The sequence below is a fragment of the Meles meles genome, chromosome 12, assembly GCF_922984935.1.
Source record: "Meles meles chromosome 12, mMelMel3.1 paternal haplotype, whole genome shotgun sequence".
NCBI lineage: Eukaryota > Metazoa > Chordata > Mammalia > Carnivora > Mustelidae > Meles > Meles meles.
In genome coordinates this window covers 74,173,025-74,188,496 of record NC_060077.1, presented here as the reverse complement: position 1 = coordinate 74,188,496, position 15,472 = coordinate 74,173,025, and the positions used below count along the sequence as shown (strand labels likewise).

Sequence of the window (15,472 nt, the reverse complement as noted above, 5' to 3'; positions counted from 1 at the left end):
GAATGCAGGCAGCAACCTCTTCGACCTCAGCCATAGCAACATCTTCCTAGAAACAACGGCAAAGGCAAGGGAAGCAAGGGCAAAAATGAACTATTGGGATTTCATCAAGATCAAAAGCTTTTGCACAGCAAAGGAAACAGTTAACAAAACCAAAAGACAACTGACAGAATGGGAGAAGATATTTGCAAACGACATATCAGATAAAGGGCTAGTATCCAAAATCTATAAGGAACTTAGCAAACTCAACACCCAAAGAACAAACAATCCAATCAAGAAATGGGCAGAGGACATGAACAGACATTTCTGCAAAGAAGACATCCAGATGGCCAACAGACACATGAAAAAGTGCTCCACATCCCTCGGCATCAGGGAAATACAAATCAAAACCACAATGAGATATCACCTCACACCAGTCAGAATGGCTAAAATTTAACAAATCAGGAAATGACAGATGCTGGCAAGGATGCGGAGAAAGGGGAACCCTCCTCCACTGTTGGTGGGAATGCAAGCTGATGCAACCACTCTGGAAAACAGCATGGAGGTCCCTCAAAATGTTGAAAATAGAACTACCCTATGACCCAGCCATTGCACTACTGGGTATTTACCCTAAAGATACAAACGTAGTGATCCGAAGGGTCACGTGCACCCGAATGTTTATAGCAGCAATGTCTACAAGAGCCAAACTATGGAAAGAACCTAGATGTCCATCAACAGATGAATGGATAAAGAAGAAGTGGTATATATACACAATGGAATACTATGCAGCCGTCAAAAGAAATGAAATCTTGCCATTTGCGATGACGTGGATGGAACTAGAGGGTATCATGCTTAGTGAAATAAGTCAATCGGAGAAAGACAACTATCATATGATCTCCCTGATATGAGGACATGGAGAAGCAACATGGGGGTTAGGGGGATAGGAGAAGAATAAATGAAACAAGATGGGATTGGGAGGGAGACAAACCATAAATGACTCTTAATCTCACAAAACAAACTGGGGGTTGCTGGGGGGGAGGTGGGATTGGGAGAGGGGGAGGGGGCTATGGACATTGGGGAGGGGAGGCGAACCATAAGAGACTATGGACTCTGAAAAACAACCTGAGGGTTTTGAAGGGTCAGGGGTGGGAGGTTGGGGGAACAGGTGGTGGGTAATAGGGAGGGCACGTTTTGCATGGAGCACTGGGTGTTGTGCAAAAACAATGAATACTGTTACGCTGAAAAAAAAAATAAAATGGAAAAAAAAAAGGAGGCAAAGCCCTATCAATTTTTAATTATCATATTCCCTTCCATTACTAGACAAATCTGAGAACTGATGGAGTGTGAACATCTGTATACTTGTTGTAGTAAACTGAATTTATAGAGCATATCTAAGAATTGAGTTAAAAAAAAAACAAAAAACATAACTTCTTCATAGTTAATGATGTATTTATTATTAAAATTGGGATGGACCATTCAGAATTATAAGATCTAAATGTTAGTAGTACCTTAACCCTATAAACTACTAAATAAGAAGATGATGATACTAAGGAGAAAAAAATAAACAATAGAACATTTAGATATTGAACTACACATAACCTAGTATATAAACAGAGAAATGGCTTTTGATTCATTGCCCTTCTATGAGGGATTTTTTTTTTTTTTTACATGCTTGGAAATTTGAGATTGTCAGTATTAACAATATGTAAGAAATGTTGGTAATATACTTCTTTTTTGTAGCTTATGTCTCTATGAAACTAATCAAGACTCTTCTTAATATAATACACAGTATGGCTACTCTTTTTGTGGTTATATTCATCTGCTCAGGCTGATGAAACAAAGTATCACCATGGACTCAGTGTCAGGTAACAGCCTCCCTCTTCCCCAACTTTTCCTCAGCTCTTCTATTTCTTGTCTGTTTATCTAACCAGTCTTTGAAGTCAAGACTGTTGCCATATGCATCTTTTCATGCCCAAAGAGTGCCTGGTCAAGTACAGAAGATGTACTCCAGTGGTGGCTGCTGTCAGTACGGACGCTGGGGTTCAGTTTTGTCTCTGGGCCTAGAAACTGTACTTGGTCAACTCATTATACACCCAGCCATCATTTTTATTATTCTTAAGCATTTTCAGAAGACAGTGAGCTACTCATGGGATTTTCCTATCCCACTACATTACAAAATGATAGTTTTTAACGGGGTTTTTAACTTCTTCTATAAATCTTAGTCTGCTGTCTTCTTAACTTGCTTTTAAGATGATTTTTCTAAAACTTTCTAAGTGAATTGGTCTATTATATACCTGTCAAATCAGTACATCATGTAATGGCTAAGGTAACCATATGCATTTAATGCATTTAAAATAATATGGGATGGGGTTATGAAGAGAAATTGTCTTAGAAATAAGGACTATATGTGCATTTTATACATATATGGTATATATGTGCATTATACATACATGTACATGTATGGATATGTGTATGTATATATACTATAGACATTAAAATATAATTTAATATCTGAATCCACTTCCATTGGACTTAAAGAACATAACCTGTGTGAGCTGGATGTGCTCTCGGTCAGTAGAGACCCATTCTGAACACACTGCAGGAGGGAGACCCAAGGATCCCTGTCCCATAAGAAGCCACCTCAGGCAGATAAAACACCTGCCTCAAGGGACTTCTCTTTAGAGTTGTTTTCTGGGGATAAATATAAACTCAAAACCACATGAAGTGATATGTACTACTCATGGGAGAGGGGAAAAGATATGGAGAACTCTTATATTTGGTTACAGGTTTTCAATTATGTGCTGAGAACTGACCTAGCAGACTCATTTGTATCTACGAAGCCAGATTGTACCAATTCTAGCCAAGATTTCTCTAGAAATGAGAGAGAACCTACACACTAAGGTAAACTTTTAATAGTAGATTGAGTATCTGGCTGCAGACTGCTTTTAAAAGAATTCTGGAATCTAGAAAGTTCAAACTGTTTTCATTTTCTCACCAGTGCTAGACTTAATGGCTTCTTCTCAAGAGTGAACTTTCCACCCATTTCCTGTGTGTGCATGGGCTAAGAAAAAGTTTGTCAAAGGCTGGGCACTTCCTTGGTCAAAGATCAAAAGTTTCTTTTAAAGAATGCATTTCGGGATGCCTGGGTAGATCAGTCGGTGGAGTGTCTGCCTTCAGCTCGGGTCATGATCTGGAGTCCTGGGATCAAATCCCACATCATGCTCCATGCTCAGTGGGTAGCCTGCTTCTCCCTCTCTTCCCCGCTCCTGTTCTCTCTCACTATCTCTGTCTCTCTCCCTCCAGTAAATCAATTTTTAAAAATCTTTAAAAAAAAAAACAACCCACATCTATTAATTTATTTATAGTTCATGTACTTTAGACAAGCTGTCCTTAATCTTATCTACTAAAATTTCCCTGTTTAATTATTATGGAAATTTCAATATTCATTTTATAGTGTAAATGCTTTAAATTATATTTAATGTTTATTAACTCTGAAACTCTTAAGGAAAACCACAGAATTTCTCTTGTTGTGTATAAAATGGTATCATGCTTGAGAAGTCGGTTAGTTCATGCAGGTTCACATTCAAAGTCAGTCTAAGTGCAAGAAAGGACCATGATTTGAAAGGCAAAAGAAAAGCCTGATAAAATGCATGCTTGAAACTTTTAAGCACAAGCTTGGATTTCTTGTGGGGTTTTATCTTATGAAGAATCTACATTAGGTTAAATTCTTAAAACTGATGAAAACTATTTAAATAACACTGATAATCAAGCTCCTTTCTCCCCATCCTTTTTTTCAAAGATTTTATTTATTTTAAAGTCTTTATTCATTTTTTATTTAAAGATTTATTTATTTATTTATTATTTTATTTAGAGAGAGAGAACTCACAAGTCGGGGGGAGGGGCTGAGGGGGAAGGAAAAAGCAGGGTCCCCACTGAGCAGGAAGCCACACTGGGCTCTGTCCCAGGACCCTGAGATCATGACCTGAGTCAAGGACAGATGTTTAACCAACTGAGACACACAGGCACCCCATCCCCATCTTTTTTAAAAAGGTTTCATTTATCTATTTGGCAGAGAGAGAAAGAGCACAAGTAGGGCAAGCAGCAGGCAGAGGGAGAGGGAAAAGCAGGCTCCATGCTGAGTTGGGGAGCCTGATGTGGGGCTCATTCCCAGGACCCTGGAATCATGACCTGAGCAGAAGGCAGACACTTAAACAACTGAGCCACCCAAGGTGCCCTCCTCCATCCGCCATCCCCAACTTTTTAAGTAACATTAATAAATTCCATTTTCCATTATTTAAACTTAGTCTTGCAGCTTAACTTTATATTAGAATAGTCAAAGACTATATCAAAAATTTTATTACACTAACATTCATTTTAAAGCCTGGGTAGAACAGTTAAAACAGTTTTACGATCATTTCCTGACTTCAATCATGTCTTTTATAATAGTCACAGATCATACTAGGTATGTGGAAGATCTTTAGAATGTATACCCAGTTACCAAGAGAATTACCAAGACATAAACACAACTCTATCTATTTTTTTAAATTAATAATGCTTCTAATTTACACATTGAATATGTAATCTATAATGAAATTGTTGGAAATTGGGTGATTCATTTATAATAAAAATGTGAGTCTAACAGCAACAAAGCCAGCAGCTACATAGAAAAATACTCGGTGCCCTATATCAAATGTAAAATAAAAACAAAAAAACCCCAGAAACAACAAAATATATACACATAGAGCCTATACAGCATAGTTATTATTCCTCCTACATTGAGTTCCTGTAAATCAATAAAGGTGAATATTTTAATAAATGTATAAAGGTCAAAAGCATTGATAGCTAACTTATAAAATATAAAAGGCAAATATCGAGTAAAATTATAAAAATAAACCCAAATTTAATAAAGGTGCAAATTAGAGCAAAGAGAATCCATTTTAAAAAAATGTTAGGCAAATATTGGTAGAGAGAAATGTATTTTTTTTTAATCACACATTTAAAAGGGAGGGAGCACGAGTGAAGGAGAGAGGCAGAGAGGAGGGAGAGGCAGAGAGGGAGAGGCAGAGGGAGAAGCAGAGTCCCCGCTGAGCAGGAAGCCCAGTGCAGGGCTGGATCCCAGGACCCTGAGATCATGACCTGAGCCAAATGCAGATGCTTAACACACTGAGCCACCTAGGCACCCTTAGAGAAATGCAGCTTTTGGAGAGGCAATTCTTGCACTGCTGGTGTGAGTATAAACATTGTTGTGATACTTTTCCTTAGCATATAAGCAAATAAATGACAAAGATACGAAATAATCATCTCAGTGTTTTGGTTGCTTGTGTGTGCTTTTTTAAAGAGAACTTGGAAACAAGACAATACTCAACAATACAGAACTGGAGAACATACGCATGCACACAGAACATATAGAAGAAGATGCTATGCCTGTCAATATATGCGTGTATATGGATAATCCTACATATATTTCTGGTTAAGTTACTCAGAAATCATAATTTATATACAATAGGCTTAGCGATCAATGAGGCATCATGCATCTAAATATTGTAGAATAATCTGATATGAAATTTGACTTCATTTATTTGCAATTAGAAGTTTACCCATGATCACTATAAATTCTAGGTAATTCTATAACTGTATTTGCCTTATGATCAGTAGTATATTTACAAAATAATTTCTATATAGTCATTCTGTGTTGCTATACTTTGATGTTACAAATGTAAAAGTTCTTTGTTTCACCAAAAACTTCCATATAAAATGACAATATTAAATTGCTGCCATTTTAAAGACAAGCTATTTTAGTTAGAATAATGCTACCTCTAAAACCAAAGAATTAAAGTCCTTTGCCTATTCTTAGTTTAATATTTATGGTTTGATCAAAGAACAAACAACTCCATTGTGTCACCCATCACAAGCATTATTACACTATCTGAAGATGAAAGCATTTTCTGAATAAACTTTAAAGCCAAAAAGTAAAAAGGAGAACATAAGATCATTATGGTACAGGTTAGCAGATATAATCAGCATACCATACCTTTCCATTCCTACTGAATAACTTTTAAAGAGCTATGATTTTTCCTGTACTCTTTACAAGGTAAAAAGATTTATTCCAGAGGGAAAACCCAAATAATTTTTTTGTTGCTGTTACAGAAAAAAAGCAACTGGAATTCAAAAGGTAAAGCACTTTCTCCAAATTACATGATTCAAATTAAATGGACTAAAAAAAAATCTGGAGTAATGATAAGATACGTGTTTGAGTACCTACCATGTATAACAATTATTAATTTACAATGATAAATAGTGACCCTGCTTTTCTGAATCATATGTACCATCCACGCCCCTTAACTTTTTAAAATTAAATTTTTCTATGTGTTTTCCTTAGATATGTTTGGTTTTATTGCTTAACCTTCAACATAACCTCTACAGTATTTCCATATTAACAAAACAATCTTACCAAGACATTTGAATTTAATGTCAGGAACCCCGTCATCTCAAATGATATCAGACTTTCCCACTCAAGTGAATATCGTTTCTACAATTTCTCTCATCCATTCCTTCATTTATTTTCCCCAGATAAAATACTTGGGAGTCTCTCATTTGTTATTAAACTCATTTGCTGTTAACACATTTGTTAAATAATAGTTTTTCATAGGTTTCAGTTGTATCAATGGAATAATTAGACTAAAGAGCGATGCATCTAGATTTTAGTCAATGAGCAATATATTCAAACACTGCTTTTAACCCCTATGTAATTAATCAAAGTAGAGCAAGGACATGTAAGGAATATTTCGACTTTGTAATTTCATACTAACAAACACAGGAGGCAATTCAGGGATAAGCATTTAAAGTATCATGGTGACACTTTAAAAGGACAGTGTAAACTAATCTCGAGCCACTGACTTACCCAAGACTGTGAGCTCTGCAGAGGCACTAATATTCTCATTTTTATATGTAACAACACAAGTGTAAGTTCCACTATCATCATCTGTCACATTGGAGATAAGCAGGTTGCTTCCACCCAATAAGGAATACTTTTTGGACCTGTAATACACAGGCATATAAAATTAGATATTAGATTAATGTACTAATATATATGTGTATACCAGGCAAGGTACTCAGAGGTCTAAATAAACTGTACAAAGATCCAATTATAAAATTAGAAAGAAACTATTTTGGGGGTCTTGGTAACACCACATTTATTGATCAAAAATCCATTCAGGGGCGCCTAGGTGGCTCAGTGGATTAAGCCGCTGCCTTCAGCTCAGGTCATGATCTCAGGGTCCTGGGATCAAGCCCCGCATCGGGCTCTCTGCTCCGCGGGGAAGCTGCTTCCTCCTCTCTCTCTGCCTGCCTCTCTGCCTACTTGTGATCTCTCTCTCTGTCAAATAAATAAATAAAATCTTTAAAAAAAAATCCATTCAAAATAAATCTCTCCCACTGGAAGTCTTTGTGCAGTGATCAAAGAAATTAAATAGATTAAACTTGGAACCAAGCTTGTACTGAAAAGAAATTTACAGATATTCTGGTGCAATTCTCTCATTTTGGATCTGAGGACCACAAGCTCTGGAGAAGTGATTCCCCACAGTGGAAGTCAATGTTGTGTCCTAACATCTGATTTAGTAACATTTGTATAAGGCCACATTTCATACTGTACCAAGAATATCTGGCTACATTCAGAGGACGTGTTTTGGCATGCTAAAGCTGCAACCAGGTTTCTCACATGCTTTAATATTCTCAGAAGAATAGTGACACCATACTATATAGTGTTGTTATACAAATATAGAGGGGAGGGAGACAAACCATAAATGACTCTTAATCTCACAAAACAAACTGGGGGTTGCTGGGGGGAGGTGGGATTGGGAGAGGGGGAGCGGGCTATGGACATTGGGGAGGGGAGGCGAACCATAAGAGACTATGGACTCTGAAAAACAACCTGAGGGTTTTGAAGGGTCAGGGGTGGGAGGTTGGGGCAACCTGAGGGTTTTGAAGGGTCAGGGGTGGGAGGTTGGGGGAACAGGTGGTGGGTAATGGGGAGGGCACGTTTTGCATGGAGCACTGGGTGTTGTGCAAAAAGAATGAATACTGTTACGCTGAAAAAATAAATAAAATGGGAAAAAAAATAGAGGGGAAATGAAATTTAAAGATTTAAGTTATTGTCTGTGAACCTATCTCATCACAGAAAACAAATGTGTTAAAAAGGAGTACACCAGACCTCCAAATCAATGAAATTAATTTCTTAAGTGAAATCCATTTAATCAAAATGTTTCAGGCTGTGTTCCATTGTATTAAGACACATTGTATTTTCTAAACTATGCCTTAAGATGAACTTCTAATAATTCAAAGCCAGCCATGTTCTCCTTTTGCCTTGTCTTAATTTGTTACATCTGCAGTGTGAAAGACAAAATTGGAGCTGAAAAAGTTGCACAGATCCTATAATGACATGCTATGTATTAATTCAGAAAACTTTAATTTCTTGGGGTGCCAGCTAGTTCAGTCTGTTAAGCATCTGCCTTCAGCTCAGGTCATGATCCCAGGCCCTGGGATCGAGCCCTGATTTGGCTCTCTGCTCAGCAGGGACCCTGCTTCTCCCTCTCCCTCTGCCTGCTGCTCTGCCTACTTGTGCTTTTTCTCTGTCAAATAAATAAATAAAATCTTTAAAAAAAAGATAAAAGAAAGCTTTAATTTTTCTTTTTTTTTTAAGATTTTATTCATTTATTTGACAGAGAGAGATCACAAGTAGAGAGAGAGGAAGGCAGACAGAGAGCTGGAAGCAGGCTCCCTGCTGAGAAGAAAGACCAATCTGGGCTCCATCCCAGGACCCTGGGATCATGACCTGAGCTGAAGGCAGAGGTTTTAACCCACTGAGCCACCCAGGGGCCCCTTTTAAATTTTTTATTTTTTTAAAAATTACTTTCTTTTTTTAAGGTTGTTTTTTGTTGTTTTTTTTTTTTGTTTTGTTTTTGTTTGTTTTATTTGAGAGAGAGAGCAGGAGAAGTGGAGAATCAAAGAGAGAAGCAGACTCCCTGATGAGCAGGGAGCCCAGTGTGGGACTCGATCCTGGGACTCCAGGATCATGACTTGAGCTGAAGGCAGTCACTAACCAACTAACCCCCCTAGGCGCCCAAGAAAGCTTTAATTTCTTAATAAATATTTTATTCTCTATTTCACTTCCTTAAGATGATACCCTCCAAGGTTTCTTTGCTGAATAGTTTTGGACAGGGAGTTTTCAACAGCAACGCTGGCTTTCTAAATTTCTTTTCTGAATTGATCCCATAGATTTTGACTCTGTTCCCCATCTCTTTATCCTATTGGGTAAATGTCTTTCATATATTATATAATGTCAAGGAACATGGGGGGAAAATCAAGTATCATCAAAAACTCTAGCATTTCTAGGTACTTATATCAAATTAGAGAAGGGGAAACAGTGACATATACTTCACAAAAGTCTTCAATTTGTGATACCTGAGTTGGATGACTTCCTCTCCTCGTAACCAGGTAAAACTTGGGGGAGGATAGCCAGAAACACAACACTCCAGGATGGCATCTTTTCCTTCAATGGCTATCACATTGGATGGTCTTTGCAGAAAATATAGCTGCCTATGCAGTCCTGGGTCTGTGGGAAGAAAACACAAAATCATATCTTTTATGAAAAACACTGTAAAGATAAATGATGTAGCTTGAACCATTTTCCCCCTAATAAGACATGCTGATAGAGAAGAAGGAAAGAAAAACTGGAAAGTTACCAGTGAAATTTATCAACTAGACTCTTAAAAGGTTTTTCCATCCCTAGTTTCTAGAATCATGATAGAATATTCTTAGCTGTTGATGACACCATGGTACAAGGCAACAGGCAGAAGCTTGTGACAAGTCACTCATGCGGGCTCCTGGACTTGTGGACTTCTCATTAGAGAATAAGACAATGCGATCAGTAATTTTTCTAAACATTATCTCCTGGAACTTTTTGGTATGTTCACTTTGTCTACCTCTAATAACTATTCCACTTCCTTCTGCTTTGTCTATTAAATCTGTGGCTGTTAGAAACGTGATAAATAACATACAAGGATTAAGAAGGTAGAGTGTAGAAGGTTCTGGGGGGAAAAAAAAAAAAAAAACTGCGGTCTTCAAAATAGACCTTACATTAAATTTTGTTTTGTATACAGTTAAGTTAGGCTGTTTCTAAGCCTTCTGTTTATTTTTTAATTTTTAACAACATTGTGGAGAGTTTGTCCCTAAGCTGAGACTGTGAGTAGATGAAGAGCTCCTGTATCCTCCTACTTTACCCAATGCATTTTCTAGTTCTATATAACCAACATTATTCATTCTACGTTTTTATTTGTGTTTTTTTTTAATTTATTTGTTTATTTATTTATTTGACAAAGAGAGAGCAAGTGAGCTGGGGTGCGGGGTGGGGGGCGGGGAAGAGGAAGAGAGAATCGCAAGCAAGTTCCATGCTCAGTGCAGAGCCCAACCACGGGGCTCCATCTCACGATCCTGAGATCATGAACTGAGCAAAATCAAGAACTGGATGCTGAGTTATCCAGTTGGATAACTGAGTTATCCAGGCATTCCAATGTAATTCAATTTTACTAGCAGGCACTGAAATAGTGTCTTTTCAACCTAAAGACTACTCACTCCATTCACCTTAGAGCTCATTTGTTTCAAAGTTGCTAAAATTATATCACATGGAATAAGAAAAAAAGAATAGAAAATCTTAGCACAGTCAAGATAAAACTCTGTGAGAGTTAAGAGCTTCACTTCCACCTCCCATATATTTTACTCCTAAAGCCTGGGACACACCAACAGCAGTCTATGGTCAGGTGAGCTTGGAGGAAATCCTCCAAGCTATGGAGATATCTCTGACCTGTTTGCTAACTAAACTTCTATCACTCAAAGTTCACTTAAGATAAGATGCTGTATTTCCACATCCCTATTAAAATCTGCATCCCTCTAGGGAGATTTGACTTAGGCTCTTTTCAGCTTAATGCATTAAATGGAATTAACATTTAATCTGTCATTTTTTAAATGCAAAGCACAATCTTGAAGAAAAGAAATGAGGCCATGAAATCTTGAAAACTAGTTTTGGGGTGGACAGAGAATTGCCAAGGAAAATTAGATCCAACTGTCATAGTGGGAGCCATAGAGGAGCAGAGAGGAAGTGAGGTAGGAGATCTGGGACATCTTTTAAGCCTGCTGTTAATCCTCGTTGGCCTGACCCAACTCCACACAGCTTGATTCTAGGTTACTAAAAGAATACCAATTCTCCAGTTAATGGTTGGAATGGTAATTGTCATCCAAAGTGTGGAGAAAGACAAATTCACACTTTCTCAGTCTTCTCACATCTCTTTCTGGTTGTTACAGCAACAAAAATAAATACTCTTCACAATGAAAATATTGAAAGAATTTTTGAAATGTGTTAATCCTTATTAAGCCAATATTGTAGGAAAAAATGTCTCAAACTTTAAAAAAAATTGCTGGTGGTATGTGACATTTCCCTTTTTTGAGAGTGACTTTTCATATCAAATAAGAATAGTTTGAAGGATAATGTTTCTTATCAATAAATTTTCTGAAATGAACAATTCCCAAAATCTGTATTTACAAATAGCTATCTTCATAATGGAGTGTTATCTATTTGTATGTTTTACTTCTACCACCTGTTCTCAGCAGAATGTTTCAGCTGCATATACTGCATAATACTATACTATTCTACACACACACACACACACACACACACACACTATAATAATACTACCCAAACATCAAGTAAGATCTACTTAATTTTATTTTATGGCTAAAAGGAAATTTACCTGGGGCCTATGTCCAATACTTATTTATCCATAAAAGAGCCAATAATTCAATCAACTATCACACTTTCTTTTATTAGAAAAAAAAATAAATCAGCACAAGTATTTTTGCTTCTTATTTTTTAATTTTAATTTACTAAAAAATTGACAAGTAGGGAGTTTCCATATACCAGTTCCCCATCCCCTGAAATTGTTTTCCTTATGATTAATGTAGGGAATGATTACATGAGGGTGGTGCATTTGTTACAATTAATTAAATGATATTGGTACATTATTATAAACCAAAGTCAATAGTGTACATTAGGTTCACTCTTTGTGTTATATAGTTGCATGGGTTTTGAAAAATGCACAATGTCATGTGTTCAGCATTACACTGTCATATAGTTTCACCACCCTTAAAATCCCCTAAGCTTTACCTATTCATCACTCCAACACCATGCCTAACTCAAAGCCCAGGAAATTACTGGTTTCTCTGCTATTTCTATAAGTGCACCTTTTCCTATAGTTGGAAATATAGGATATTCCTATAGCATATCCTATAGTTAGAATTATACAATATATCATCTTCTGATATTGATTTATCTCACTTAGTAATATGCCTTTAGGTTTCCTCTATGTCTTGGGAGGGGTTCAGTTGTTCATTTGCTATTCTTGCTGGATAGTATTCCCTTCTATGGATGTACCACAGTTTATTTATCCTTTCATCTACGGAAGGATACCTTTATTGCTTGGTAATTCTGAACAAATGTGCTATAAGTATCCTTGTGCAGATTTTTTTCTGGTCATAATTTTTCAACTCAATTGGGTAAGTATCTTGGAGAGCAAAACTATGTTTACTTTTGTAAGAAACTCCCAAACTGTCTTCCAAAGTACCTCTGCAATTTTGCATTCCCAAGAGCAATAGAATGTCTTGTTACTCCTCATTCTCCTAAGCATTTGGTATGGACACTTTTTTTAATTTTAGCTATTTTATTTTATTTATTATTTTTTAAAGATTTTATTTATTTATTTGACAGACAGAGATCACAAGTAGGCAGAGAGGCAGGCAGAGAGAGAGAAGGAGAAGCAGGCTTCCCGCTGAGCAGATAGCCTGATGTGGGGCTCGATCCCAGGACCCTGGGATCATGACCCGAGGCGAAGGCAGAGGCTTTAACCCACTGAGCCACCCAGGAGCCCCTGGATTTTAGCCATTTCAATAGATGTCTGGCATTATAATTGTTCTAACTTGCAATTCCCCGATGACATACAATCTTGAGCATATTTCATATGCTTGGTTTCCATCTTTTAGATCCTTTTCAATAAGGTGTCTGTTCAGATACTTGCCTGTTTTTTTAACGGATTTGTTTTCTTATCATTGAGTTTCTGGTGCTCATATATTTTGCATACACATCCTTTATCAGATGTGTGTTTTGCAAATACTTGTCTGTGGCTTGTTTTGTTTTTGTTTTTTTTTTTTATTTCTTTGACAGAGAGAAATCACAACTAGGCAGAGAGGCAGGCAGAGAGAGAGGAGGAAGCAGGCTCCCTGCCAAGCAGAGAGCCCGATCTGGGGCTCCATCCCAGGACCCTGGGACCATGACCTGAGCTGAAGGCAGAGGCTTTAACCCACTGAGCCACCCAGGTGCCCCTGTGGCTTGTTTTTACTTTCTCTTAACATTGTCTTTTGCAGACCAAAAATTATTAATATCACAACTTACCAATTTTTCCTTTCATGGATTATTTTAAAGGTCTAAAAATTCATTGTCAAACCTAAGACCACCTGTATTTTCTCCTCCGTTATCTTCTAGAAGTTTTTATTGTTTTATGTTTTATGTTGAGGTCTATGATCCATTTTGAGTTAATTTCTTTAGTAAAGAACTTCTGTGACTAGAGGTTTGTTTTGTTTTGTTTTGTTGCATATGAATGTCCAATTGTTCCAGCACCATTTGTTGGAAAGGCCATCCTTTCTCCATTGACGTGATTTTTTTCCTTTGTGAAAGATCAGTTGACCATCGGAGTGGGTCTATTTCTGGGTGCCCTATTTTGTTCCATTGATCTGTTTGACTATTTTTTTCCAATATCATAGCATCTTTACTATTGTAGCTTTCTAATGAGTTTTGATGTCAGGCAGTGTGCATCCTCTGACTTTATTCTTTGGTATTATTGTCACCTTTCCAGGTCTCCTGTCTTCCCATAAATACTTTCAAATCAATTTATGAAGATACACAAAATAACTTTAACTCACTGGGATTTTGTCTTTATCTTAAAATATCAGTAGTTCAGGCATCACTGGGCTCGTATTGCCATAGAATAACCATCAGCTATTACTTTTTTAGACAGAGCATATATATTCCAGACAAGTTCAATTTCTGCCTGGCCCATTTCAGCTATGTTTATTATCCTTGTAGCTTCATTGGAGGCATTAGGGTTTGTGACCTGATGATAGGTATAAAATGTCAGCTATTGGCAGAGAAATTTGGTCTTATTTCTCCAAAGATAATTCTCTATAAATATATAACCTCATAAAGTCTAAGATTATGGAAGTTCCCAAGAAAGCTAATAGAAATTTTCTTTAAAAGTAAGTAGTTCATATGTTTCACAACATTGTGATGGATTAAATAAGCTCACAAATTGCTTGAGTTCCTCTAATCCAGAATGGAGGGTCTAGTTCCTCAGGATTTAAATATGGCCTGACCCTGTGTTGTGCTTTGACCATTAGATTATGGTGGGGGTCATACCGTATGAGCTCTGGACTTAAGACCTCAGAGGTCTTACAGTTTCTGTCATAACTCTTTCTGAGACCAGCATCTTAGTCTAGCGACCTGAAGGCACATGGAGGATAAATGAGTCCCCCAAACCAAAACCAGCACCAATTGACAGACATGTGACTGAGGCCATCTTGAACCTTCCACTTCAGCCAAACATACACAAGGGAGTCAAGTGAAACCAACAGAGGAACTGCTGAGATACACTGCAGGATTATAAGAGAGAAATAAATTATTTCAAGTCACTAAATTTTGGAGTGTTTTCTCATGTAGCAATAGCTATTTGCCTTATTTTTCTTCCTTAAAAAGGTGGTTCTATTTTAAGAGGAGTGTCAAAAAAATAGATTTATGTTTTAAAAGAGGGGGGATAGAGATACAATTGCCAAGGTTATCTTTGTCTGACAGAATCATGAGTGGTTTTTATTTTCATCTTTGGATTTTTCTCTATTTTCAAAGGTTTTTATAAGAACATATTATTTTTAGAGTAGGGAGTTCTGTTAAATTCTAGAGTTGCAAGGTGAAGGATAATTATACAAGGAACAAAGTAATTATAAGAATGAACGATTAAAACATAAGACACATATTTAAGAACAGATAGATGAAAGCTTTCTCTCTAAGCTCTAAAATGGTATAGATGGAAAAGCCCTAAAAAGAACAAACTTGAAATTTTAAGTCATGACTCTTTTGTTGACTAAATTGATTTTAATGCGACTATGATGGAATTAGAAAATACAGAAATCAGTTCTGTTCTTGCTATATGGGCATTGACTATTCAGATCCAAATGAAATTGTTCAGCTGAACATGGCAATTTTTTCCAGTTAATTAATGAGTATGATTTCATCACAGGAAATGGCATTAGAATACCAATTTGCAATACTCTATTTCATAAACTGGGTAGGTAAGTATACAAATGGTCATTTTATATTAATTCTTTAAACTACACACATGTTTCA

The 15,472-nt window shown here is 36.8% G+C and overlaps 1 protein-coding gene across 1 annotated transcript in view; it reads right to left on the bottom strand.

Annotated features, from left to right (window-relative positions):
* Window positions 1-15,472, bottom strand: part of DCC (DCC netrin 1 receptor) — a 1,182,017-nt gene that overhangs the window by 622,848 nt on the left and 543,697 nt on the right. Inside the window, exons 4-5 of the mRNA XM_046024141.1 lie at window positions 9,436-9,586; window positions 6,878-7,014 (exon numbers count right to left, since the gene is read on the bottom strand). Coding sequence (XP_045880097.1) covers window positions 6,878-7,014; window positions 9,436-9,586 — 288 coding nt within the window. The remainder of the gene's footprint in view (window positions 1-6,877; window positions 7,015-9,435; window positions 9,587-15,472) is intronic.